The sequence below is a fragment of the Microplitis demolitor genome, chromosome 7, assembly GCF_026212275.2.
Source record: "Microplitis demolitor isolate Queensland-Clemson2020A chromosome 7, iyMicDemo2.1a, whole genome shotgun sequence".
NCBI classification, from domain to species: domain Eukaryota; kingdom Metazoa; phylum Arthropoda; class Insecta; order Hymenoptera; family Braconidae; genus Microplitis; species Microplitis demolitor.
In genome coordinates, this window is record NC_068551.1 from 17,394,395 (window position 1) to 17,419,638 (window position 25,244).

The following is a 25,244-nucleotide window of genomic DNA, read 5'->3' on the forward strand; positions in this document are numbered from 1 at the left end:
GAGAATATGTTTTTCTTATTGATTCTGTACCGCTGTGTTTTAAATATAAAAATTTTGACAGTCATTTGTTGACTTGTGTTACTTCGGTGTTTTTAAATTTTAGTCTTAAGTACCATAAAATTAATTTTAGCACTATTTGAAAATTAAACAGATTTAACTTTTATGTCGTCTGATAAGTTATTTCTTTATGTGAAACTATGTGTTTCTTCTACAATATTAACTAAATAAATATTAAAAAATTCAACTCCAGCTTTTTCATTATACGTTTTAGGTATCAAATTATCTAATAAAAAGTTTTTTTTTCTACGTCAAGTTTATGAATTTTCGATATACAATTTTTTTTTTTTACCTGGTTTATTTATTAGTAAATTTTCTATTAATTTTATCATCTCGTTAATTTACAAAATATTTAATTAATCATTTAAGATAACTCAAAAAATAATTTTTGTAAATTTATATAGATAGTAAAAAAATGAATTTATTTATTTTACATCGAAACAAATAACAAATTTACTATTTGTATATAGTCATTCATAGAATATGTCATAATAGTAATTCTTATCAAAACGATGATATATTTATGTAATCTAGGTAAGTAAATATAATTAAAGCTTTATTATTTTAATCCTTGAGCAGTCTTTGTATTGAATTTCTTCAACTAGAAAAAAAAAATTGAATTTACATATAAATAATTATCAAAATAAATAAATAATTAGAGGTGTGAGAACGTTTTCGAATCGAATCGAATATAACTATTCGATTCAAAATTTGAATCGAATAATTCGAATTATTCGTAATTTTTCAAATTATTGGTCAATTCTCAAATTATTCATAAATTTTCAAAAGATAATTTTACAGTTATCGAATTATTCGAAAATTCGATTCGAAGTTCGAATAGATTTGATATGAATAATTCGTAAGTTCGAACTATTCGCACACGCCAATTAATCATGTTAAAAATAAAAATTAAATGTTTACATTTTTAAATTCGAATCTCTGAATTGAAAACATCTAGTTTATAATGAACCAGCAGCTGGAATCATAGACGCGAGTCTTTCAACAAGAATCGACGAAATAAATGGATTTGAATTGGAGACTTCACTATAAATTTGAGTTTTCATAACACGTGTAATATTGTTTATTATCAACTCAGTAGCAAGTTCTAATAATTGTTGAGCATTACTACGATAAGCCAAATCCATAATTTGAATAGCGTTATCTATATCAAGAGATTTCAAAAGTAACTCTTGGCACAGCTCTTTGAGTGGCTGTAGTTGATATTTATTCGCAACTTCCAGTAACATAACAACATTATTTTCCACGTCACTGACTTTATCTGTGTAGATAAACTCCAATATCATTTCAAATATTTTTGGATCCATTTTTGGTATTACAATTTTACTTTCGTTGATCCTGTTGAGCTCATTGATGGTGAACATTCTGAAAAACTCTGGACAACGAGCCATCAAAATGGATTTATGAGCCTTAAACTCTTTATTACCCACAACCAAAGTAACATCACTACCCAGTTTGTTAACAAGAAGTTGATTTAAATCATCATAAATTGAATGCTTTGCAGGTTTCGATGAAACTTGAACACCAATTGGCGCCAAAGTGAAATCGTAAATAACAACTTCGGTACCAATAGTCAGCTGATTATTTGGCAAAAATTCTTCTTTGTTATCCAACATTCTTTTTATTTCTAAAAACTTTTTTGAGTACCAAGCGATGTTACAACTTTTATCAATATTATTAAAGCATTGAGTAAATTTCTTTTCTTTTCTATTGTTCAAAATAAATAATGAACCCATCGCTCTTACTGGTTCTGTATCACTGGTTGTCGCTAATGATATTGATACCCACTCTTTACTACCGGGTCGTTCTCCGGTGAAACCCAATCGTAAACACCATGAATTTTTTACTGTGTCATCTACGGAAAAGCTCAGCGATTCAAGAAACGTTGGCTTGCCTTCAATCAAGTCGGAAACATCAATAAGTGGCGTGAAATCTTCTATTTTCCACTCGTGATAACCTACGCGCTTCACAAGTTTGCGATTATGTATTTCCATCTTTTTATTAATAATTAATTTTTTATTCTGCTGTTACTATCAACATCCAACCTGGTAAGGGAGTAAATTTGTTTTTCACAAAACTATTTTTAATTATAGAAACAATAAGTAATAATATGACTTACAGGATATGAAACTAATTTAGAACGATTTTTTTTATGCGTTTGTTTATTGCGGTTGTACTCGAGTTACTTCTTGACGGCCATTTATAATTATTCTGAAATTTCGATGCGCATGACTGCCACCTGGTACTTGGAGTTTAAAATTTTAACGCTCTTGTATATTAATGATACTGACATTAGCCGACGTCTAATAATTTTTGGTTTTTTTGTTTCAAAACGATAGATTATAAAAAAAAATATTTGAAAAAATTGCACCTAAAGTTTTTAAAATTTTCTACATGTCCATATATTTAATTTTTTTTTTTTTAATTAAATTATTGAAAACAAAAATCATAAATTTTTTTATTTAATAATATCAAATTACATATTTAACTGAACAAAATTACATGAGTAATATATTTGTTGAAGAAAAAACCTAGATATTTATGAGTGTGAATGTAAAAGGTATGAGACAATTTATGAATTTTAAATAAATAAATTAATTAATTAATCAAAATGATGAAATTTAAAAAAATGTACGTATTGATTTTTAATTATCTAAATATTAGTTTACTAATTTTTATCCGACTTACATTTTATATGATAGTAAAAGTGGTAGACTAGACAATTTTGTAATTCTTTCTATAAATATTTTAGATGAGATTGAAGTTAACTGACGTCTAATAATTTTTGAATTGTTGTTTTAACGATGAATTTAAAAAAAAAATATTTAAAAAAAATTGCACCCATAGTTTTCTAAATTTTCTATTAGTGCATTTTTTTAGTTTTCCTTTTTTTTTTTTAATGAAATTGTTGAAAAAAAAAACAGAATTTTTAATTGTCTGCTAACTTCGAAATCATATATTTTAGTTGTTTATATAAAAGTTAATTTTTTTCGTTTTTGTTACTTTTAATATCATACATTTTATTTGTTTATTTCAAAATTTTAAAAACTGATAAATGTCAGTTACATTTACACTCATGGACATTTTTTTTCGCTGTTGTGCAACAAAGAGCGTACTGTTCATGCACTTAAGAAATACTCGTTGATAAATTTAATACTCTATTTATTTTGTATATTCAAGTAAAAATAAAAACAAATAATGACAAATTTAAATTTTTGTAACCTAATAATTTCAAATTTGTGAAGCTTACAATAAACTTCCTTCCTTTTCAAAAACTTTTTCAAATCTGACATATAAAAAGATAAATAATTTTCATTAAAATTTATATACTTTTGTGATAATAATTAATAACAATATTCCTCACACTATTTAATTTGTTTATATACATATATATATATATATATATATATATATGATGGTCATATTTGATATCTTCTTTGTCACGTGTTTTTGATAAAAAATACATAAACAAAACTTGAGCGCCATCTCAAAGAAACCGCAAAAGAACTAAAGCGCGCACGCGCAATAAAAATTTTTCAAACAGCCCGCCAAGTTTGAAATTGCCGCTAAATTTAAAACTTATTTTCTTGACGCAATTGACTAATATAGATTTTCAAATTAAAAAATAACAATGAAATGTGTTAATTTTTTATTAGCTGTTTCAAAATTGGCACGAGGGTTGGGAGGGTTAACAAAAAAAATAAAAAAATAAACAATAAAAGCAATTAGTATGGGGAAGTATAAGTTTAAGAGATTAATTTATAATTCAATTGGGGTAAAAATATATAAATATTAAATTTGAATGGTAATGATCAGGCATTTGTGTCGGTTCGGCCACCCTCCGGTGGTGAATTGTCGAGCGCCTAAAGCGCCGATAAAACAAAGGCACGCGAAGATCAAAGGAAAGTTGAACCATTTGTCATCCACGAGTGTACGTTCAAACGGCTTTTGTTAACAATTCATCGTTGCAATAACACTTAATCTCAATAGTACTTTTAAAAAGGCTTGTAAAGCGTGAATTGTATGTACCTATTATTATTATTTTTATTATTAAAACCATACAATTAATATATACATATATTATTTCTTTAGTTTATTGGATACAAATGAATTGAAAGCTAAGCATAGGCTCGATTAGCCTTAACTTAACAATACACATAGGCGCACACACGTTTACACATCATCTACACACGCATACAAAAACGCGGGAGCTTTTAAAAATAGTCACGAGAGCGCGCAGTAAGTTGGCAATCTTGAAAATTTTCTCTCTCACTCATCCGCTCAGTCTCGGGTGTTCGGGTCTCAATTCAAACAACTCAGGAGCCCACACATGAGAGTGAGAACTCATGTACACGAACAAGTAAGAGTGAGTAAGTAAATCCCGTGCAATATCAGGGTAAGCAGAACAGTCTTGAGCTTGAGCAGGCTGACAAATCGTACACTCGTGGACAGTCATGGATTCAGCCTAGGTGTGCCTAGGTGGCAGAGTGGAGGCGGAGAAGGAAACAACTTAAAAAGAATAAGATAAAGGTATAAAGAAAGAAGAAGAAGAACAAGTTGAAGAAGAAGAGAAAGACAGAAAATAACAAGACGGGTGTTAGGGAGAGACCGAGCTAGAGCCAGACGAAGAGGAAAAACAAGTATAAGAAGTGGGAGAAGTGAGCGAGCAGTTGATGGCGACGATGTACAGCAGTGTGATGTGTGTTGTTGGATCTGTGAGTTTGTTACTACTGTGATACTGGCTCCAGTGGTGCGTTTAAATTTTTAAAAATATTTTTCATTTTGTTTTATTATTCTGTTATTAAATTGTGAAATTATTTATTTATTGATAATTATTTATGTGCAGTTACTGGTGATGTTTATTGATATCTATATAGTTAATATATATGTATATATATACATATTTGTGTTTATAAATGTAGCCTGTAGTTTTGTTGGTTAAAATACAAATGCACATAAAATAGTCAGGAGTGGCTCGGAAGCAGAAACAGCAGCAGCAGCATAAGCATCAGAAGTAGCCAGCAGCTAACCAGACAAACGCATTCGTACGTAAAAGAGTGAATATAAGAGACCCAGAGAGTCGGGTTTTTTATTCGCGTCGTCGTGGTACGCGCCATGCGCAACCCGTGCCGTCCTAACTACTCCTCTGGTTACACCAACTTCTATCCACCAAGAAGTTGACGTTAACGTTATCTTGTTAAAGAGGTGAATTAAAAAATGATATTGGATAGACGAGTATCAGGACCGTGATCGGGGTAATAAGAGCCTCGGACGTCGAAGATAAAATAACGTCAAATATTGTTAAGGTGAGGCGGCCGTTTAACGGAAACACGGACGCCAGCACCGCGTGCCATCAGTTTTTACAGACGTCGCCCTCGCCGTCGGACAGGTGATTTTATTATTTTTTTAATCACTTACATATTTAATATTAACTGCACACTGATATTGTTATTGCTACATATTATTTTTATTGCTATCATAATTTGAATTATCATTATTTACCCAAAGTTTTATTTTGTTTAGGTTAATTATTATTTATTTTGATTTTTGTTGAGTTTTTTTTTGGTTAGCGGCCATTACTTGCTTACCGTAGATCGTTCCGCCGCTATACTATGATCTGCTTCCATCCTTTGGTTGCCTGTATCCACTTCACATCATCATCATCATCATCGCCGTCGTCTTCGTCGTCGTAGTAGTGATCTTTCTCGCTTTATCCACGTCTAATTCTCACTTACACGCGGATCCTACTGTCTGTGCGTGTGCGCTTCATACACACAACAGAATACTTCAGTAATATATGTATGTATGTATGTATGTATATACATATAAAAAAAAATATGTTCCATAGGTACTGTGTAATATGCAAACGTGTGTGTTCTTTTTCAATATATTATTCTATATAGAAACTAGTGGTTTGCCATCAGCAGTACAGCCACCAGCCTACAAAACGTCCCAGCGTGAGAGCTTTCTTTTCACTCCACCAGTTACATATCAAATATTCAAACTTAAAATGTATATATGAGAATTTTTTATATTTTTTTTTTCACCCACTCTCTTACTCGCTCTCTATCGTACATTGGGTATCTCTTATTCTTTTTAAATTCTACGAAAGTCAAACACTTTCTGAAATACCCGAGCTCGTAGAATTTTACCCTCGGGAGTTGGGACTAGTCATGACTATGGATGTTGGGGATGGATTTGTAAATGTATAGATAGTATTTGTACATGTATACAGTGTATATATGATGCTTGGTAGATATAGTGTTGATATTTTTTCTTTTCGTAGTTCGGTTGTGTGTAGGCGTACAGATCAACTCAGGAAAAACTAATCTCGTGGATTTAAAAAAAAAAGTAAATTTTTCTAAGGATTATAATATAAGGAGACTTGTGAATGAATAAGAGAGAGATGGACTGATTGAGAGAATGATGTGTCGACTGTCGAACATTCTGTTGTACACTCGAGCACGTGGTATGAAGAGGGTAGAGAAGGAAGAGAGGGCGGAAATAGCGGAAACGGATTGGCGGGGACATGAAAGAGCTTCAAGTGTGCCAGTTAAATGCTACACTACTATACACTACACATACAATCAGTCAGTCAGTCGTATATCTATATAGATATCATCATATAGAAACAATGTATTGATATGGACGTGAGCAGTTGACTGATGTATTAACGTAAATCCGTTATAAACTAATGAATAGCGTATGATTGAAAGCATCGGATTGGGAATTTAGTCATTAATTTGGTAAATGTCCTCTGTACTGTCAGTCCCCTTCTCTTGCTGCTGTAATCCCATCCACTCATGTTGAGCACACAATCTAATGTAGTAATGTTACTGTAAAGTCGGACAGTACTTGAACCATATGTCGTATATATTAAATGTTGTATGAACAAGAACGCACAGGACACAACAGCAGTAGTCAGTTAACGTGTCTAGTGTCTTTGACTTGTAGGATGTTTCTCAACAAGATCACAGTCAGTTATGCCGGGTATTTCGTCAAACGGTTAGTTGAAAACGTTTCATCAATTATGATTAGTATACTACTTGGGCTCTTCCATTATATTCGCTGTTACCATACTCTACTCATGGAGGTATCTATAACTATACTTGTATCCTTTATCGTCGGCTTTACTTGAGACACACAAGTACCATACATATTAATGTAAGCGTGGGATTCATCTAAAAGCTGACTTAACTCTACACTCTGTCATATCCCTGTAGGCAAAACAACTGCTCGAGAGATAAAATGGGGAGAAGATCAACTTTGGCTTTTACGACTGCTGAAACATTAATCAGGTGATACTCTGAGGCTCTTATATATTTATATGTATACATTATACTCTTAGGTGAGGCGTAAGAGTGATTTTTTTTTTCGTTTTGCTTTCGTATATCATGGAATACAATTTCCTGCTATTCTTTCTTTATAGAAATATATAGAGATATATATAAAATATTGTAAAAAAATAAGAGATTCAACGTAATTATTTAATGATATATTTATTTGAATTTTGATAAAAAATTTTTCATTCGTTTGTAGGAAGAGAAAAAAAAATAAGTGGTTATAATTGGACCGCGGTGGAGTTAAAAAATAATTCGAGCCTCACAATACCACTGGCATACTGGTATATACGATGAGGAGGAACAGTGTAGTGGAGGATTGAATAAAAGAAAGAAAGAGTAAGAACGAGAGTGAGAGAGAACGTGTGATTGAGAGCGCGAGGGGGAGTGGGAGAAGGAGAGGGAGAGGGAGAGCCAGAGAGACACGATGAATAAAGAGTAAGAGAATAAGAGTAAAAGAGGAATTGAGGAAGAGTAAGAGAGAGGAAGCGAGGTAGTCGAGTGAGGCGCGAGACGAGACGGCACGATAGTAGACTAGCGGCGTATAATGCGGGTTTATCAAGATCTCGCGATGCCAGCAGCGGAAACCATCAAAGAGTCCTTTGAAGTTTCACTGTGTCCTCCTCAGCCGTCTACCGCTGTCTCTCTCGTGCTTACTCCGGCACTCCGGGACTCCTTGGCCGCTTGTGGAGCTCCTCTCAGAGAGGGGTCTTGGGGCTTGGCGCGACGCCACTTTGTTCCCTTGCTTCGGCCATATACGTTTTTCTTATTCTTTCCTTCTCTTACATTACATTACTACACTACTCTACTCTACTCTCTTACTACTACAGCCCACTATTCCGGACTTGACTCTCTGTTTCTCTTGCTAACTCTATGTTATGTATGTATTCCATCCATTCGGTACGGTTTAGTTTAAGTTGCGATCGCACTTGGCCTTTTGTACCCATCACCAATGGCCCAGCGACCTCTCCGTCTAATCGAGGACGGTCAGTGTCACAAACCTCGTGCAGCGTCTTGTGAGTAAACTCACAACTGAAAAAAAAAAAAAAATAAAATAAAATAAAATAAAAGATAAAAGTAAAAATAAAAATAAAATAGCAAAGCGTAGCATAACATATAAAATAATAAATTAAAATCTAACTTTTTATCTACTTAAAATTTTATTTTTAAATTTAATATTTTTTTCATTATTAATCCGAGAAATTCTCCGGTAATTATACTAGATTTTTTTCCACTTTGTAAGCGGTGTATTTAAGTACACACGCGGTGATCGCGTGCAGAGGTGGCAGAGCCGGTGACGATGTCGGCAAACATCAAAGGCAACCAGCAACTTGCCTTTCTTCCTTATTTTACACATACAGACATACATACGCCGTTTATTAGTGTAGTGTAGTCTCTACATACATATCACACGTATCACATCATCATACACTATACTCTACCTATATGATATATAATATATCTATATATACAGTCGACCAAGTATTAATTCTTTCTCTTTTGCACTCTTACGACCCCGACAAGTCTGACGTTACTTGGAGTCTGTCTCTCTTAGTTTGACGACTCAATAGCATTTTTCCCTTTACTGACGGTCTTAAAATTATAATTAGTGTCTTGGATTTCTTGCCGTTGTCATTTGTCATTCGTTCGCGTATATTTATATACATATATGTTAATATATATATGTGTGTTTTTTTTTCTTAAGCATTTTAAATTTATTATTTTATTGCCAACGGACGTATTTCATCATTATGCCGATAGAAAAAGATTTGAATTTTTTGAAACCCAGTGACAAATGTCTAGTCTATGAGGGATGTGTGTATGTATGTATATAATATGTATATTGTAAAATATCAAGTATAAAATGAGAAATGGTTTTTAGTTGAAGTTGGTTGTCTGACACCCGGTATAGACGGTCGGACAGACTGTTGTAAAGGTTGCCAGCCTCTGCCTGGCTCTTATACACTACAGTGTATGTCTATCTCATTTTCTCTCTTTTTTCCCCTCGTTCTCTTTCATTTCTCTTCTGTTGAACGGCTTCGGAGCTTGACCAAGCGAGGCGTTCCGAAAACCTGTAATTACGGGCCCGGCAAACATCAAGCGATGCCGCCGCCGCCGTACCAAGAGCCATTGCCGTTTGCCGTTTCTCTCTCTTCACTCGTAATCTTTTGCCCTCTCACTTATTTTTTCTTTTTTTTTTTTTTACATCCCGTCTCTCTCTTTTGCTTTTAACAAATTTTCCAAAGGGAAATTACGCTATTGCAGATTGCAGATCATTTTATATATCCTGTAAATACATTTTAAAAAAAATTATTCAAAAAAAGTTTCAAAGAAATTTAAGTTATTTTTTTTAATTAAAAGAAAATCTTTTTCCATAAATTTATAAATAAATTCTTGTCCAGTTCAAAATTAAAAAAAAAAATTGTCATTTTGGTGATCAATAAAATTGCAATAAATTTTTGTCCAGAAATAAATGTTTAAAAAATTATTATTCTGGTGATCAACAAAATTTGCAATAAATTTTTTAAAAATAAATTCTTGTCCAGAAATAAATTTAAAAAAAAACAAAAAATTTTCGGAGCGGCATTTTGTTTTGATCTGTGGAAAAATCCCCGGTAAAATTCGTGGTTCGAATATTTATTTTTCGTTTCTTATTTTATTATTATTTTTTTTTGGAGTTCTCATTCTCTACTACTCGTTTTCACTGACACCGCGCTGCTGGAGTCTTAGTTACCTGGCGCGTTGCAGTTCTCCTCCTCTTTATTTTATTTTTACTTTTTTATTCTTATTCTTTCTCTCCAGCCGGCGTTAGCTTCCCTCACTCGAGGGATTCCACTACTACCTTAATCTTTTTTTTTCTTGTTCTTTTTTCTACCCATACACAAATTACGATAAACGTCTTCAAAATGTACTCTTTACTGGCGCGACCCCGTCGTTTATCATCGTGCGGGCTTTGCTTGGAACGTCATGATGCAGTTGCCGACGCGATTGTAAGTTGAAGAAAAAAAAACTAAGAGAGAGAAAAAGGAAAGGAAAAGGAAAAAAAATCAAGTGAGTCTGAAAAGAAAAAGCCAAGCTACGTAGTAGTATATAGTATACATATATATGTATATAAGAGAGGATTCTTCTGAAAAACTGGTAGTGCGATAAAAGAATGCTGGGCAAGCTGAAGGATCCGGAGCATCAGAACGCCCCGACTTTTACAAAGATCATTGTTTTTGCCCGAGCTTAAATGATGTTGAAATCATCCGCCAGATATTTAACGTTTATTACTTGTTTATTTATTTATTTAAACCCAACTGCTAATGCATCTGAAATAACTAGTAATGAGATTAGGTTTTTACCTCTACGATAAATTCAACCGTCGAATTTTATTATTTTTTTTCTACTTCTTATTCTATAATTATTTTTATTTATTTTTTCTTGGCTTTTCTTAATTATGACGGCAGAAATAAATTCTTTTGATGATATTTTTTCAGGTAAAATTTCATAAAATTCGAGTTTGAGATCTTTGTATACTCAGTCGCTAACCTTTTGAGTTTAAAACCGTAGCGTCAAAAAATTTAACGCTAACCACAGGGTCTCTTAGTATTCTAAAATGTCTATAGACCACTTTTTGCTCGTTTTCTCAATTTTAAGTGTCAAAATAAAAAAAACAATTTATTTTTATTCCTTTGAATAATATCATTCTTTTTAAAACAAATACAATATTTATGAACCTTAAATTTTTGTTCAAAATTTCGTTTAAAAAAAAAATAATTTGATTAATTTTTTAAAAATATTTTGGAGTAAAAATTTTAAATTGTTCTAGTTATCAATAATACTGAAGTTAGCTGACGTCTAATAATTTTTGGAATTTTTTAAAAACGATAAATTTCAAAAATTGCACTTATAGCTTTTTAAATTCTCTACATATCCATATTTTTAGTTTATTTTATTTTGTAATTGATTTGTTAAAAGAAATATCCAAAAATTAATTGTCTTTTAGCTTCAGTATTATGATACTAAAATTAGCTGAGGTTTAATAATTTTTTAAAAAACTATAAAGTAAAAAGAAAAAAAATTTTTTTTTTTAAATTGCACCTTTAGTTTTTTTGATTTTTTACATGTTCATTTTTTTTTTTTTTTTTTTTTTTTTTAAATTCAATTGTTGAAAAAAAAAAAAACTTTAGGATCAGTTATCAAATGTAATATTGACAATTTTTTAAATTATTCAAATTTTATTTATTTCTATTTTTTTTATTGTACAGAAAAACTATTTTATACACGTGAATAAAGCAGATGAGAAGTAACAGATAAAATAGAGAAAAAAAATGGTTATAGATTGATCCGCCAATAATTTATGATGTTTGACATTCGATGGTACAGTAGTGGAGAGAAAGGTGTCACGTCGATGTAGCAGGGGATGTTTGAGATGTTGTGATCCTGTGTGATTCTGCTGGTTTGCTCTCTTCCTTACTTTCGACTCGAGCCAGCTCTCTCAAGTTTGCCTTATCGACCGCACACTCCAGCCGAGGTTTATAAAACCCAGGGCTGGAGCCAGCTATAAACCGACTGATGCTGCTGTAAACTGTTGCATCTTATGCATATTTCATCAACGTCTTAGCAATTTTTTTTTTTTTTTTTTTTTTCACATTTACATAAACATTTTATCTCAAACTTTTTATTCAATCCGTTAAAACAATTTTTTTTACCTTGTAAATTTGATTCAACAGAAAAAAAATCATATATGTATATATAATAATGATTATAATAACAAAGTCAAATGGACTATGAGAATAATATTTTTTCATACATTCGTTAATTGACACTTTTATTTGTATATTTTAAAAGTTAACGTGTATGTAAATTTAGACTTGATTAACGTATGCTTGACCACCACTTCAACAAACTTATTTTATTTTCTTTTTCATCTCTTGTATACATCACGTTGATTTAGTTTTTCACATCTTGAGCTTTTTTGTCTGTATACTTCTATCCAAACATTTACACTTTTAAATGAAGAGTTCGTGTTCTTTTACTATTCTTTTGATAATTATTAACGTCTCTCCGCTGTTTATAAAACCCTTACTTTAAACTTTTAAACATAATTTTACAGCCGAGTGTTTAAAAAATCTTTTTATTACATTTTTAATATTTATTAATAATTCTCTTTTAAAATCTATATCCATTACGATCATTAATTTTTTATCAACGAACGATTTTATTCATCATTAATATTAATCCTTCATTAACATTTTTTAAACTGTTTAATTAATTAAATTATTTTTTTTACTGAGTAATCAAATCATTTAATAATTAATTACTTTAATAAAATATTAAATTCTATTTAAATTTAAATATATTATTGATCAATTTAATTCAATTCTATTTTTTTCATTCAATTCATTAAATTCTTAATTAATTATTAATTAAATTATTTATTAAAAATTTATTAATTAATTATTTATTAAAAATTATTTATTATTTTTTCATTTTTTTTTTTAAGTTGAAAAAAAATACATTTAATTTTTAAAAACGTTTGTCATAATTTATGAACTACATGGAGAAAATTTTATGGTAAAAGCTATCCTCGAATTATAGTACAATTTTAAAACTGAATTCGATAGTAGTAAATCATCCCCTTTTTGTGTAAATCTCGTAACTGCAAAATTATAATTTTTTCGGAAATCGGTCAAAACATCTACTCAGTTACACGTGCGTTAATAGAAATAGTAAAATTCAAAAGTCTCTTGAACATTCTGTTATAATTATTACAATTTAAAGCATTTTTTACGCAATAGCAGTACTAAAGAATGTTTTTCACTTATAATTTAAATTATGAAAAAAATGTAGTTACGTTTACCCAGGAAGGAGAAAAAATATCATTTAAATGATTAAATATACGTTCTGTAGTATCTGCAAACTATATAGCAAAATCTAAAATTATTTATAATAATCAGAAATTTTAACTTTTATTATCTTAACTAGTTATAACTACTACCAACATCGTAATTTTTAATAACGTCATGGTAATAGTTACCATCAGCCCAAATAATAATTACTATTTAAACTAATAAATACTTTAAATATCGGCGTTACAGCCTGAAGCTTGTCTACATGTGATTTTCATTTTGTTTAACTGTGTATGTGATAAATTTCACACACACACGCAAACAACTCACATATTATGAATACAAATAAAGGATCTAAATTTATATAAATTTAACTAATTTCTTATTCAAAAATTTTCACAACTTTGAATGGTAAGAGTTACCATCTTCGATTGTAACAAATGTTATCTTTAATAGTTAGAATTAGCATCTTCGATAGTTATCGTCTTTACTAATTGTTACTGTCATTATTTTCCATGATAAAACTAATTATTATTAGAAAAATTTTACCACTACACGGAAAGAAAACTCCACTAAAATTCACGATGTTAAAATCGTAATCGTCGACTAGACTTTCACTGACGTCAATTTTTAAATGTCTTATTTCAAAATCTACTATAGTCTTTTTTGAAATTACGATGTAGGTTATATTCTTTACTATTTAACATCGTAATTTTAACAAAGACTAGTAAATTTTGAAATAAGACATTTAAAAATTGACGTCAATGAAAGTCTAGTCCACGATTACGATGTTAACATTGTAAATTTTAGTGGAATTTTCTTCCCGTGTACTTCAAACAGTTAAAATTTTAAATTTAGTACTGTAGATATTATAATTGAACTTTCTCCGTGTAGATTATTTTCAAAGTTAAAAAAAAATTTTTTTTTTTTTTAATATTTTCACAATTGTTTAAACAATTAATTTTTTATTTAATTAAAAAAACTGGTAATCATTATAATAAATACACTAATTAATTACTTACAAGAAAATTTGTCAATTTCTAACAAAAACCATAAAAAATCCCCAAAAACTGACCAATTTTGTACGTTTCTACTTAAAACTAAAAAATGTCAAAAAAATTTTTTTTTTGCAAAAAAAAAATATAAACAAATTTTTTCTGCATTTAATCAATCAATATAACGGTTTTGTTAAATCCCCCTATTGTAAATCACAGTATGACTTGTAAAAGTCTAGCTTTCAATCCTGGTCAGGACGCTGCGCAGTCCAATCCGAACCTTAGCGGTGATAGCCTGCGCAGCCTGTTTTGAGATTCTTCGTTCAACAATAGAACTTATAGTACGAATTGAATCGTCGAATAAACAGCATCCTACACTTATAACCGTCTTATATAATAGAATAAAGTTAAAAAAAAATTTTTTCTAAACATAAAAATTCGTGGTTCCGGTTCATCATCCTCATCATCCGCATCATCATAATCATGGTACGTAGCCGTTTGTTTATGGGTCTCTACATCTCAGGTACACGCGATCCATCCAACTAAAATGATTGATTATGACAGCTTTTATACTTGTTTGTTGCTTTATAATCCACGGGATCATATTTCCCGTCTATTATATTTCGTACACTACATAACATCTCCCACTTCTCTATTCCACGTGCATGCCACATGCTTTTCATCCTCCTTCACTTTCCTACACAATTTTAACTCAGCTACTCCAAAATTCAAATTATTTTAAATAATTATCCATCAACATGCATCTCTGAAACCATTTTTTAAATTTTATTAATTGATATATTTTACAGCGGCAGCAGTTTGTCGAATCTCACCTTTCAAATTTCTGGCGCGAAATCATAAATTTTGAAATTGAAATTTTTTTTTTTCTTTCTTATATTAATCTATTGTTAGGCGTAATATTACGCGAGCAATTCAATAGATTATGCTTGAATTTTTAAAAAAGAATCAATAAAACCCAAGCCAGACCAATGGGAATTACCGAAGACGTGGTCTGGCTGCGCAGCGTGGATGGTGAACCCTCTCATGGGCATATGGGTTCACCCTATGGGCTGTATGCTTGTTTTTTTATAACAAAAAGCTTATAGCCGTTTTAATTGGAGTTATGAATCATAATAATATTCCATTCAATTCATATTCCACGGTCCAATGGTCTTTTGTTGATGAACAAGCCTAAACCTGGAGGCTGCGCAGCCCTGCGCAGCCAAAAGGATCGATACCATTTCAAGTGCTAGACTGACTTTTGTTGTTCAGAATCACCATATAATTATTGTAAACCCACTATATAGTCATTTGCAACAATAAAATATAATAATTATCAATTTATTTATTTATAATTTGAATTTAAAATATTTTTTTACCGCCAAGTAGAAAAATACTACTATGGTCAGACATGATTGGTGACAGCGTCGTTGCTCAATGGTCCTACTAATACCTACCTTTTCTACTTATAATTGCAGATTTGGTTTAGCCATGTCCACTAGGAAGCGGCGAGGATTGAAATATAGTTTAGCAGAGAGAAATAAGAAAAAAATATCACTTTACAGCTACGATAGATAGGATGAATAGATCTCGGCGGAACGAAGCCCGTTACTTCAATGAGAATTCCCCTAGACCACCGGTTCCCGGTAATTTTTATTTTCTTTTTTATTTATTTTATTTTATTTATTATTTAACTGTTTCAATACCTGACTTGTAGGATATAAACAATAACAATACCAGCTGTTGAGTAGTTTGTTACACAGCCAACTTGCGGCGCTGTTAAATAAAAGCGGCTACTTTGATATCTAAAGACACAATTATCATCATGTATTAATTCGTTAAGGCCATTCTCAGACTACTCCCCCACTTTTTATATATTTTAAATGATTTATAATTGTCAAGTGTATCATACTTTCGCCGAACTATAGATTCAAAAGAAAAAATTACTTACATTTGACATCAATTGGGAGTTTAACGAAATTTGCTAAATAAATTTCGTTAAAATCTTCATGTAAAATTTTGTTTAACTCCTAATTGATAATAGCTGTAATTTTTTTTTTTAATTTTGTATCTGGGCGAAATTGTCATTTTTCAATTAAGGTTTTATTTTGTTTTTAATTAATTAATAAAATTTTAATACGGTCATGACAGTTCAAGATCATTGAATATTTTTAAAAAAGTGGCGGCACTGTCTGAGAATATCCTTAGTTTATTTTATTAAAAAAAAATTAAATAGTTCAATGAATTTATATGAGAGTATCTAAGTAGCATACTTGGCTTTTTGACATCTATAAGATGGGTGTTTTTTGACCTATCGATAAGACATGCAAATGTTGACAGTGATTAGAAATTTATATCACCGAAAAATGAATGATCCTGAAGTTAGCAAACAATTAATCTTCGGATTTTTTTTGTAACAACTAAATTAAAAAAAAACCTCAAAATACACATGTATCGTTTTGAAAAATTCAAAAAATTATAAGATGTCGGCTAACTTCAGTATCATAAAAATTAACTGTTTAAAAGACTTGACGCAAATGACGGCTAAAAGTAAATTACAAATAATTCATCTAAACGATTTTTTAATTGAAATGACTTCAAAACAAAAAAAGAAGACAAATTTCCTATGACCTAGGATCAACATCTGTATGTCTTATTTATATAGAAAGAACTTGGCTTTGAGACAAAAAAAAAAATAAGTTATTTTTTTTTTCTAAAAGACATTGTTATGACATCTTAAAGTTGTCTCTGTGCTACTTGGGTATATTCAGATTATCAGAACCCGGTTGATTTAAATGAATCATAAGTTGTAAAAAAAAATGTAAACAAGTTAATAAATAGTACTTCTGGTTGCAGGAGAAGAGACAGAGTCCTACGTCGGCAGGTATCGTTCGCAAAGTCCGGCTCTGACACCTAGACGCTCGGCTCTAGGTTGTCACGCGGCCTCGTCATCTTGCGATGCTTCAGCGCCGCTTGGATTTGAGCCGGAGGGTTCCTGTGGTATTATGGAGACAAATTCACCTCCGGCATGTCTGCGATGGGCACGCAGTATACAATCATTGCTACTAGATCGAGAGGGTCTTCATTTATTCAGAAATTATGTTACTGAAGAAGGGAATCAGTATGACATTGATGTACTGGAATTTTGGTTGGCTTGTGTGGGTCTCAAAGAGCCACAGAATGCCGATAAAACATCTCAATTGGTTAAAGCGATTTACCGAAGGTAAATTATTCATTTATTTACTTACTGAAATTAGGTTAAAATTTACTGTCAATAAATATTTTTATCAAGGACATTCTCAGACATTGCCCCCTACTTTTTAAAAATATGCAATGGATCAACTCCCATAACCGTATTCAAATTTTATTAATTAATTTTAAAAAAAGATAACGCAGTTGCAATTTTGCCGAGATATAGAATTCAAAAAAATTTTCTTACTGGTGTCATCAATTAGGAGTTAAACAAAATTTGTTGAATAAATTTTAGACTACAAAATTTAAAAAATTGACATGAAGATTTTACTGATTTTATTTTTCAAATTTTGTTTAACTCCTAATTGATGTCAACTAATTAATTTTTTTTTTAAATCTACATCTCAGTAAAATTGTCTTTTTTTTAATTAAAGCTTTTATTTTTTTTTAATTAATTTATGAAATTTTAATATGCTTATTTCAGTTGACAGTAATTAATCTAAAAAAAGTGGAAGTGGGGACAATGCCTAATTATTATTAATTATTAAATTATTTTTTTATCAGGTATATTGTTAAAGCGCAATTGGAAATACCTGAAGATGTTAAAAAAGAAACAAAACGTCGTCTCAAAGAGACCTGGCCGGAGGAAAATATCTTCGACAATGCTCAACTGGAGGCTGAGCACCTGATGGCAAGGACATCCTATCCAAATTTTTTACGATCAGATATGTTCCTCCAGTATGTGCAAGCCTGCCAAAATCCAGAACAAGGAGGTGGTTGTCCAAGCTCGAGCTCAAGCCGAGACATATCATTGTCATGTGGCCCAAGTTTACTGCCAACTCTGCACGAGGATACCGAGTATCATCCTATACAGCATATATCCCGTTCGGCGTGTGATACACCCAATGAATTAAGACTGACCAAAGACGTACTGATGGCAACTCAAAAAACGAGGGCTTTGGATGTCAGACCTAAGCCAGAAGCTTTCGCTGGGTGAGTCTAGTTGACGTCGTCGTCATTAATCACGTGTTTGCTTGTTTGCGTGATGAAAATCCATCCATAATTATCCAATTGCATGCGTTAAGTAGTTTCATTAAACCCCTTTATTAAACTTTATTTTTTTTATACTTTTATTTACTGCAGCAGTAGTAGTAGTAGTAATAGTCTAGATGTTTATCCCACGTAGTAGTTTGTAATTTATTTTAGTTATGTAAAAAATTTTTTTTAATTAGTTTGTTTGGCATTTATGTGTGGCATTTAAATAGAATGTACTTGCAACCTGGAACTAGTCCATACCATATGTCATCAAAAGTACGCGTTCAATACTCGTCATACAATCCAGTGTCGAGACAGGACTCGGAGCTACAGAGTTTGAGCAGCGATGCACGTACTGAGTCGGACAATCTATCCATTACCGATTCCTCAGTGTAAGTAAATATTTTAAAATTCTTGAGCTATCAATCACCAAACTTCGATTACTAGCTGACACTTTTATTGTGTTATTATTATTAAATTGTTTTATTATCTATTGTAAATTACAATTGGGCATATTTAATGGGAATTTAAAGACAACAGAACAAGGCAAGTACTGTCAATGTTCACCTGATATCCCATTATTTTATTTCTTATTAATCGTCAAATAATAAATGAAGATTTGAAAGGTAAATTTTATTTAAATCATTTTTTGTCTGTTTATAGGGATGGAATGTCAACGGGAAGGTCTAAGAGCAGTAAGAAACAGTACCTAAGACATAGTAGAGCAATCAAGGAGTCAGCAAGTTTGAATCGCGATCCGTTGCTTCATTCGGTGATACCGCGTACGGATCGCGCGCCGCGAGAGCTTACAAAGCCGCCTAAGCCAGAGATTTTTGCTCAAGAGCTTGCCATGAGACTGGAAATATTAAAGCGCGATCGAGAGCATCAGGAAAAAGTTGAGAAATTGACGGAAGATTCATTTGTCGATGCCTCGGATTGCAGTATATCTGCTAGTGGTACTGGCGTTGGCAGTACAGATACAACGAAAAACTTAGCGGACGCGTTATGTCAAAAACTTAGCATCGATGATGGTAATGATCAAGATATTTTGGATCAGCATGTGTCGCGTGTTTGGTCGGATCCAACGCCCTCAAGGTCACCGGGTATCGTTTCTCCAAAGTCAGCTGGACATAATTACTCACGGTCACATAAACAACGTAAAGATAAAGATGGTTACTCGACGTTCTCAATTGACAGTGGTAATATTCATGATTTTGCCGAGGGTGATTTTGCTGGCGCTAGTTCATTAAGTTCATCGACAACTCATTTGCCTAAATCAAAGTCTGTGCCTTCTGAGTTTGCTGATTCTCTTCATAAGCCAGATCTTTATCTCCAAGGTATTTTTTTATTATGATATTTAGGAGTATGCCAACAGTTTGAATTTCGAATCGAATTATTCGAAAATTTACTGATACCCAAGTAGTACACAGACAATTCCAAGATATCATAAACATGTCTTTTAAAAGGACAAGACAAATTTTTTTTGTTTCAAATCCAATTTTTTTTTTTATATAAATAAGATGTACAAATGTTGGTCCTATAAGTCACAGGAAATCTGTGTTCTTTTTTTAGTCCAAAGGCGATTTAGGGTTTATCGAGGTCATAAAGTACCAGATAGGGTACTCTTATGCACGGTAAAGGTCTTTGAGAGCTAGGGTTCGAACCCAACTCGAAATCATCGATCGCTTCCTGCCTTTTTTCCTAAATTTCTACTAAATTTTTACTTTTTATTATCACTTTTGTCAAGTTTTTAAAGCAGGTGTTTTTTCAGTGGCTAGGGTAGAGATACTGTTTTTGGTCACTTGAAACCAGTTTTGGACACTTGAAAAATTTAAATAATTTAAATTAATTCGTGAAGGACAATAATACAGTTTTTTATATATGTTCAGAGATACTGTCGTCTCACTATTAAAGTAGAAATTTTATTATACTCTTCTTCATTAATTACAGTAAATTATTAAATATCCAAAAATAGAGCAGTGGCCTCAAATGTTACCTCTAACCTTAATTTCTAGTTACTTTGACAATATTTTGGTGCCTTATTGATGTCAAAATACAGCCTCAAAACTGCCATCTTATAGATGTCAAAAATCCAAGTGTGCTACTTGGGTAATTGCAAAATTTTCTATTGTACGACTGGAAATTGTAATATTTTTTCCAATAATTCAAATTATGGTCAAGATAAATAGAGCTCAGACATGAATCTATGAAAAAATTATTTTTAGTTACTTTAAAAACTATGCTCTCTATAGAGTAAAAATTAAATATTTGAAAACTGATCAGAATTTTCTCGATTTGAATCGAGTAATTTGAAAAGTTACAAACAATTCAAAAAGTAAAGAATAATTCGACTTTATCGCGATTCGAACACGAGCGCAGACTCCTGATATTTTTTGAAAATTATTATTATTATTATGAATTTATAATAATTATTAATTTAATAACAGGTCAAGATCAAAGATTTCGTAGAAGCGATATGTCGAGAAGATCAGCAACAAAGAAATCGTTGACGGAATTGACGGACAGTGGTGTTAGTGTTATCAGTGATGTTACTGCTGCTAGTAAAGATTGTCGTATGCAGTGGCGGAATCAAATTGAAAAGAAGAACGAACTGAAACACATGAGACATGGTAAAAAATATGGCTCACGTAGCGGTTCTTTAGAGAGAGCTAATCGAGAAGAATGGGGTGGTCGTGCACAACCATTCCTTGGTGATCCAGGAATGCCATTACTTCCTCAACCTCACATTGTAAGTATTAATAAATATTTATTATTATTTAAATTACTTATATTTATTTATTTATTTATTTAGCCAACGCAATTGGAGGAGGCAAAACGACGTTTACTTGAGGAAGACAGAGCACGTGGTGGTAGCGCAAGTAGTATGATGTACCCTGGGCCTTCAAGTGCTGCCTGTTCATCTGGATTTAACCGTCGTATTTTACCGGCCTACAAACAACAATCTCATGAGCCAGTATTTAGTAGCCAACAACACCAACAACCGCAACAATGTCCGCATCCATCGAATCAATCTACATTACGAAAAAGCCGTCATGATATAGGAGATTTTACCACTGTAGTGTTCAATTTTTGTGACGAACAATTTCCTTATAGAACTAAAATTCCAGGACATAATGTTACTTTGAAGCAATTTAAGGAATATCTGCCGAAAAAAGGAAGTTATAGGTGATTATTTATTATTTTTTAAATTAAATATTTTAATTATTTATGATCTTGAAGTTAGCAGACAATTAACAATTTTCGAATTTTATTTTTTAACAATTAAAAAAAAAAAAAAACTAAAAAAATGCACATGTAGAAAATTAAAAAAACTATATGTGCAATTTTTTGGAATATTTTTTTTTTTATAATTTACCGGTTCTAAAAAAAATTCTAAAATTATTAAATGTCGGCTAACTTGAGTTTGAGTGAGTGAATGTAGCAGACATTGGACAAATTTAAAATTATTAATAAATAAAGTAAATAATTAATAAAATCAAATTTTTAAAAAATGCACATTTAAAAAATTTGAAAATTAGTAAGTGCATTTTTTATAAATATTTTTTTAGAATTTATTTACTCTATTTATTTATAATTTTAGATTTGTCTGATGTCTGCTACATTCACACTCATTAATTTTAGTATCATAATTATTCATACTAAAATTAAATTTTATATTTTTGTACAGGTATTTCTTTAAAACAGAATGTGAAGATCTGGATACAAAGGTAATACAAGAAGAAATAACTGATGATTCTGAAGTATTACCACTGTGGGAAGGCAAAGTAATGGCCCAAGTTAAAGCACTTGAATAACTTAAGTTATTCCTTATCATAAAAATATTTATTCTCCGACTGTACAGATATATATTATATATATATATACATATATTTTTTTGTTTATCAACGAAAAAAAAAAAATGAAAGAAACGTAAAACAAAAAAAGCAGTTTAAAAGTTCCAGTCAAAATTACCGTATAGTTGAATTTTAGTTGACTAAAAAATTATTTTTAATTGTTTACGTTATATATTTAATTATTAATAATCTATTCGTATAAAGAACAATGTATCTCTTCCAGAGGCTTCCCATAGTTTTTGTCCGGCCAAATGTACAAAAAAAGCCTGCGTAGTTTTTGTTTGATAAAAGTCTGCGTAGACTTCCGCAGACAATTTTATCAAAGCGATATAGGCAATAAGTTTTTATGAATATTACGTATATTACTTTGTATATTTATTACTATAATTATTATTAAAAAAAAAAAAAAAAAATTTTTTTTGTTTGTACGCGTAATTTACGTAATATTCATTATGAAATAAATGAAATTTGCGTCTCATCGTGCCACAAAAATCATTCATTTAAAAAAATATAAATCATTTGTAATATATATTCATATATTAATACAAATTAATAATAAATAAAAAAAAACGATAACGCAATAATTGTGTGGGCGGCAACCTGGGTAACAGATTATTGGATAGTCAATAATCATAACGACGTTTTATCAGGTGCGATTTAAAAAAATGTGCCTTTTAGTGTAATAAGATTGATCTAAGACTTAGTAAAAAAATTAAGAAAATTAATTACACGCTCGATATTAATTTATAATTATAATTATAATTATAATTATAAATTTAATAACAATTATATTTATCATTTTTTATAACATTAATAACTAGGGAAAAATTTTTTTTTATACATAAGTTTTATATTATTTTTGAACTTCTCTTTTTTTTAAATCAGCACCGTTACGTTTAATTTAATTTAAGAAAAAAAGAATTTTAAAGAGATTAATTAAACTATTAATTGGTGCTACTACCGATTGTAAAGTACGCGATATCCCAATGGATATTTTATTATTGAACATATATTGAGTGTTTTGTACTAAACGTTATTTCCACTTGTTTTAATTATGGAAATATGTTTATATTTAAAAAGATAAATTAATTTGAATAATTATTAATTATTAATTACTGATTACTGTCTGTCTTGGTTTACTTTTTTTTCTTTCGTTACCAAGATTCCACTTGTATAGTTTACTAATAGAACAAAGGATTTAAAAATGAGAAAACGAAGTTATTGCTTCGATTTAAATAAATATTTGACTGCATAACCGCTCAAATAAACAGATGATTATTTATATTCGTTAATTAATGAGATTCCCACTGAAAAAATATTTATATCGCGGCCTAAGGCTTGTTTTATTTATTTATTAAACATCCTTACGGTTTATTTTCTAATTTAAATGTAAAAAAAATTTTTCTAGTTACTTTTTTCTTCGAGCTTCCAATTGTTTTTTATTAATTAGTGTTTTTTTAATTAATAATTATTGATAGAGAACTTCCAATTAAAACTACAGACAACTGCAATTATATTTAATAATGAAAATGTGCATTTTAAAATCAAATTAAGTGAATATTAATTATAAATATTTCATCATCAACGATTATTGTTTGATTATTGTTTTTATATTAAATTTAATTTGTTTAAAAGAGATGAACGAATGATAATTTTTTTGTTAATATCGTAAATATTGTTCCTGTACGTAACTAATTTTCATTTACATTAATTAGATTATTTTTACATTTATCCTCATTAATATTAACTGTAAATTAATGAAAAAAAAAACTAATAATAACAATAATAATGATGCAACGATTTTCACCACAGTTATTATGTGTTGTTATTCGCGTCTCAGCATCGACTCTACTTAAAAAAAAAAATTATATATATAAATATTAAAAAATTTTTTTGTAATTATATTAATAAATTTAATTAGTTATTAATTTATTATTTAGACGTTTATCTTATGATTTAAGGAAATTTTTGAATTACATTTTATTATATATTAAAAAAAAATAATATTTAATAAACTATTAAAAAAAAAGTAATGTTTTGTAAAAAAAGTATTGTTTTTAAATTTTATTTATTTTTAATTTTCTTCCTTTTCTATTTTACCATCTGGTTATTCCGTAATGAGCAGAGTTGGAAATTTTTACGGCGCATGAACAATCATAGTTTTTTTCGCGGGTTTATTTGGTGCTCGAGTTTTGTTTACTCCATAAAGACATTACTGATTTTTTGAATAATTTCTCGGCATTAAAATGAAAAAATATGTTTTCCAGCTAACAAAAAAAAAGTTTTTGATTCAAAACAGAATTTCGGAAGATGAAATACATGAAAAGTCTGATGGACTATGCTTTCTCAGTAAAATATACTATAAAATTTTCTACGTCAATCAACCCAGCGTAACAGTTTATCTCTCTTAATGTCGTGTTCATATTTCTAGTTCTTCTCGTCATTGTAGTTGGACGGACGTTGGATTTTACTGCGTATGGTGAAATCTAAATAACAGAGTATTTATTAATTAATAAATATATCTAATAAATTTTATTGCATAATACAAAAAAAATATTATAACAAATGTTTTTTACCTCTTGGTTAGAGTTTGTTTCTTTATGAATATTAATATTCTCCATTTTTTGTATATAGAGTATATTTAGATTACAGAGAGCAGTATAATGTTTAGGAAGCAATTGAATCTTACTGATAACTTATTTCGAATTTATACTCTTTTTGGACAATAAGAAAATTTAGCAAGTACGGGGAATAATAAATTTTTCTGAGAATTAATAAATAATTCAGAAAATTTTAAATTAAGATTTATCTATAAATAAGCAGGCTGTATCTATAAGTAATACTTCATTTAATAATTTGGTATTTACTTGTATCACTATTGTGTGTTTACAAGACTCTACATTCAAATTCTCCCTCGTT

General features: G+C 30.2%; 2 protein-coding genes across 7 annotated transcripts; one reads left to right on the forward strand and one right to left on the reverse strand.

Annotated features, from left to right (window-relative positions):
• Positions 1-486: 486 nt before the first annotated feature.
• On the reverse strand, positions 487-2,413 carry LOC103574083 (TD and POZ domain-containing protein 1-like). Of its 2 annotated transcripts, XM_008553426.3 has the most exons (3): positions 2,195-2,410; positions 979-2,120; positions 487-658 (listed from the first exon to the last, which is right to left on the reverse strand). In XM_008553426.3, exon 2 carries the CDS (start codon positions 2,067-2,069, stop codon positions 1,017-1,019), a length of 1,053 nt encoding a protein of 350 aa, XP_008551648.1. In that variant the 5' UTR covers positions 2,070-2,120; positions 2,195-2,410; the 3' UTR covers positions 487-658; positions 979-1,016. The 2 variants fall into 2 exon arrangements, with proteins under 2 accessions (XP_008551648.1, XP_014295414.1); XM_014439928.2 differs by having other exon boundaries at positions 979-2,413.
• A 1,905-nt stretch (positions 2,414-4,318) lies between these two features.
• On the forward strand, positions 4,319-24,372 carry LOC103574084 (axin). Of its 5 annotated transcripts, none has more exons than XM_008553429.3 (10): positions 4,320-4,825; positions 4,922-5,464; positions 15,723-15,890; positions 17,101-17,467; positions 18,001-18,429; positions 18,702-18,863; positions 19,135-19,808; positions 20,919-21,220; positions 21,284-21,657; positions 22,160-24,372. In XM_008553429.3, the coding sequence occupies exons 3-10, from the start codon at positions 15,824-15,826 to the stop codon at positions 22,284-22,286; spliced, it is 2,502 nt and encodes an 833-aa protein (XP_008551651.1). In that variant the 5' UTR covers positions 4,320-4,825; positions 4,922-5,464; positions 15,723-15,823; the 3' UTR covers positions 22,287-24,372. The 5 variants fall into 5 exon arrangements, with proteins under 5 accessions (XP_008551654.1, XP_008551651.1, XP_008551649.1 ...); XM_053740640.1 differs by lacking the exons at positions 4,320-4,825; positions 4,922-5,464 and adding exons at positions 6,774-7,186; positions 7,299-7,373; XM_008553427.3 differs by having other exon boundaries at positions 4,320-5,464.
• The last annotated feature ends 872 nt before the right edge of the window (positions 24,373-25,244 follow it).

What these genes read in the sequence shown, in the direction of transcription:
- LOC103574083 (XM_014439928.2), bottom strand. Translation starts at nt 2,069, where the DNA reads ATGGAAATACATAATCGCAAACTTGTGAAGCGCGTAGGTTATCACGAG.
- LOC103574084 (XM_008553427.3), top strand. Translation starts at nt 15,824, where the DNA reads ATGAATAGATCTCGGCGGAACGAAGCCCGTTACTTCAATGAGAATTCC. An exon ending in GTTAAAGCGATTTACCGAAG is followed by an intron (nt 17,468 to 18,000) that starts GTAAATTATTCA and finishes TTTTTTTATCAG; the next exon opens with GTATATTGTTAAAGCGCAAT. An exon ending in TCCATTACCGATTCCTCAGT is followed by an intron (nt 18,864 to 19,134) that starts GTAAGTAAATAT and finishes GTCTGTTTATAG; the next exon opens with GGATGGAATGTCAACGGGAA.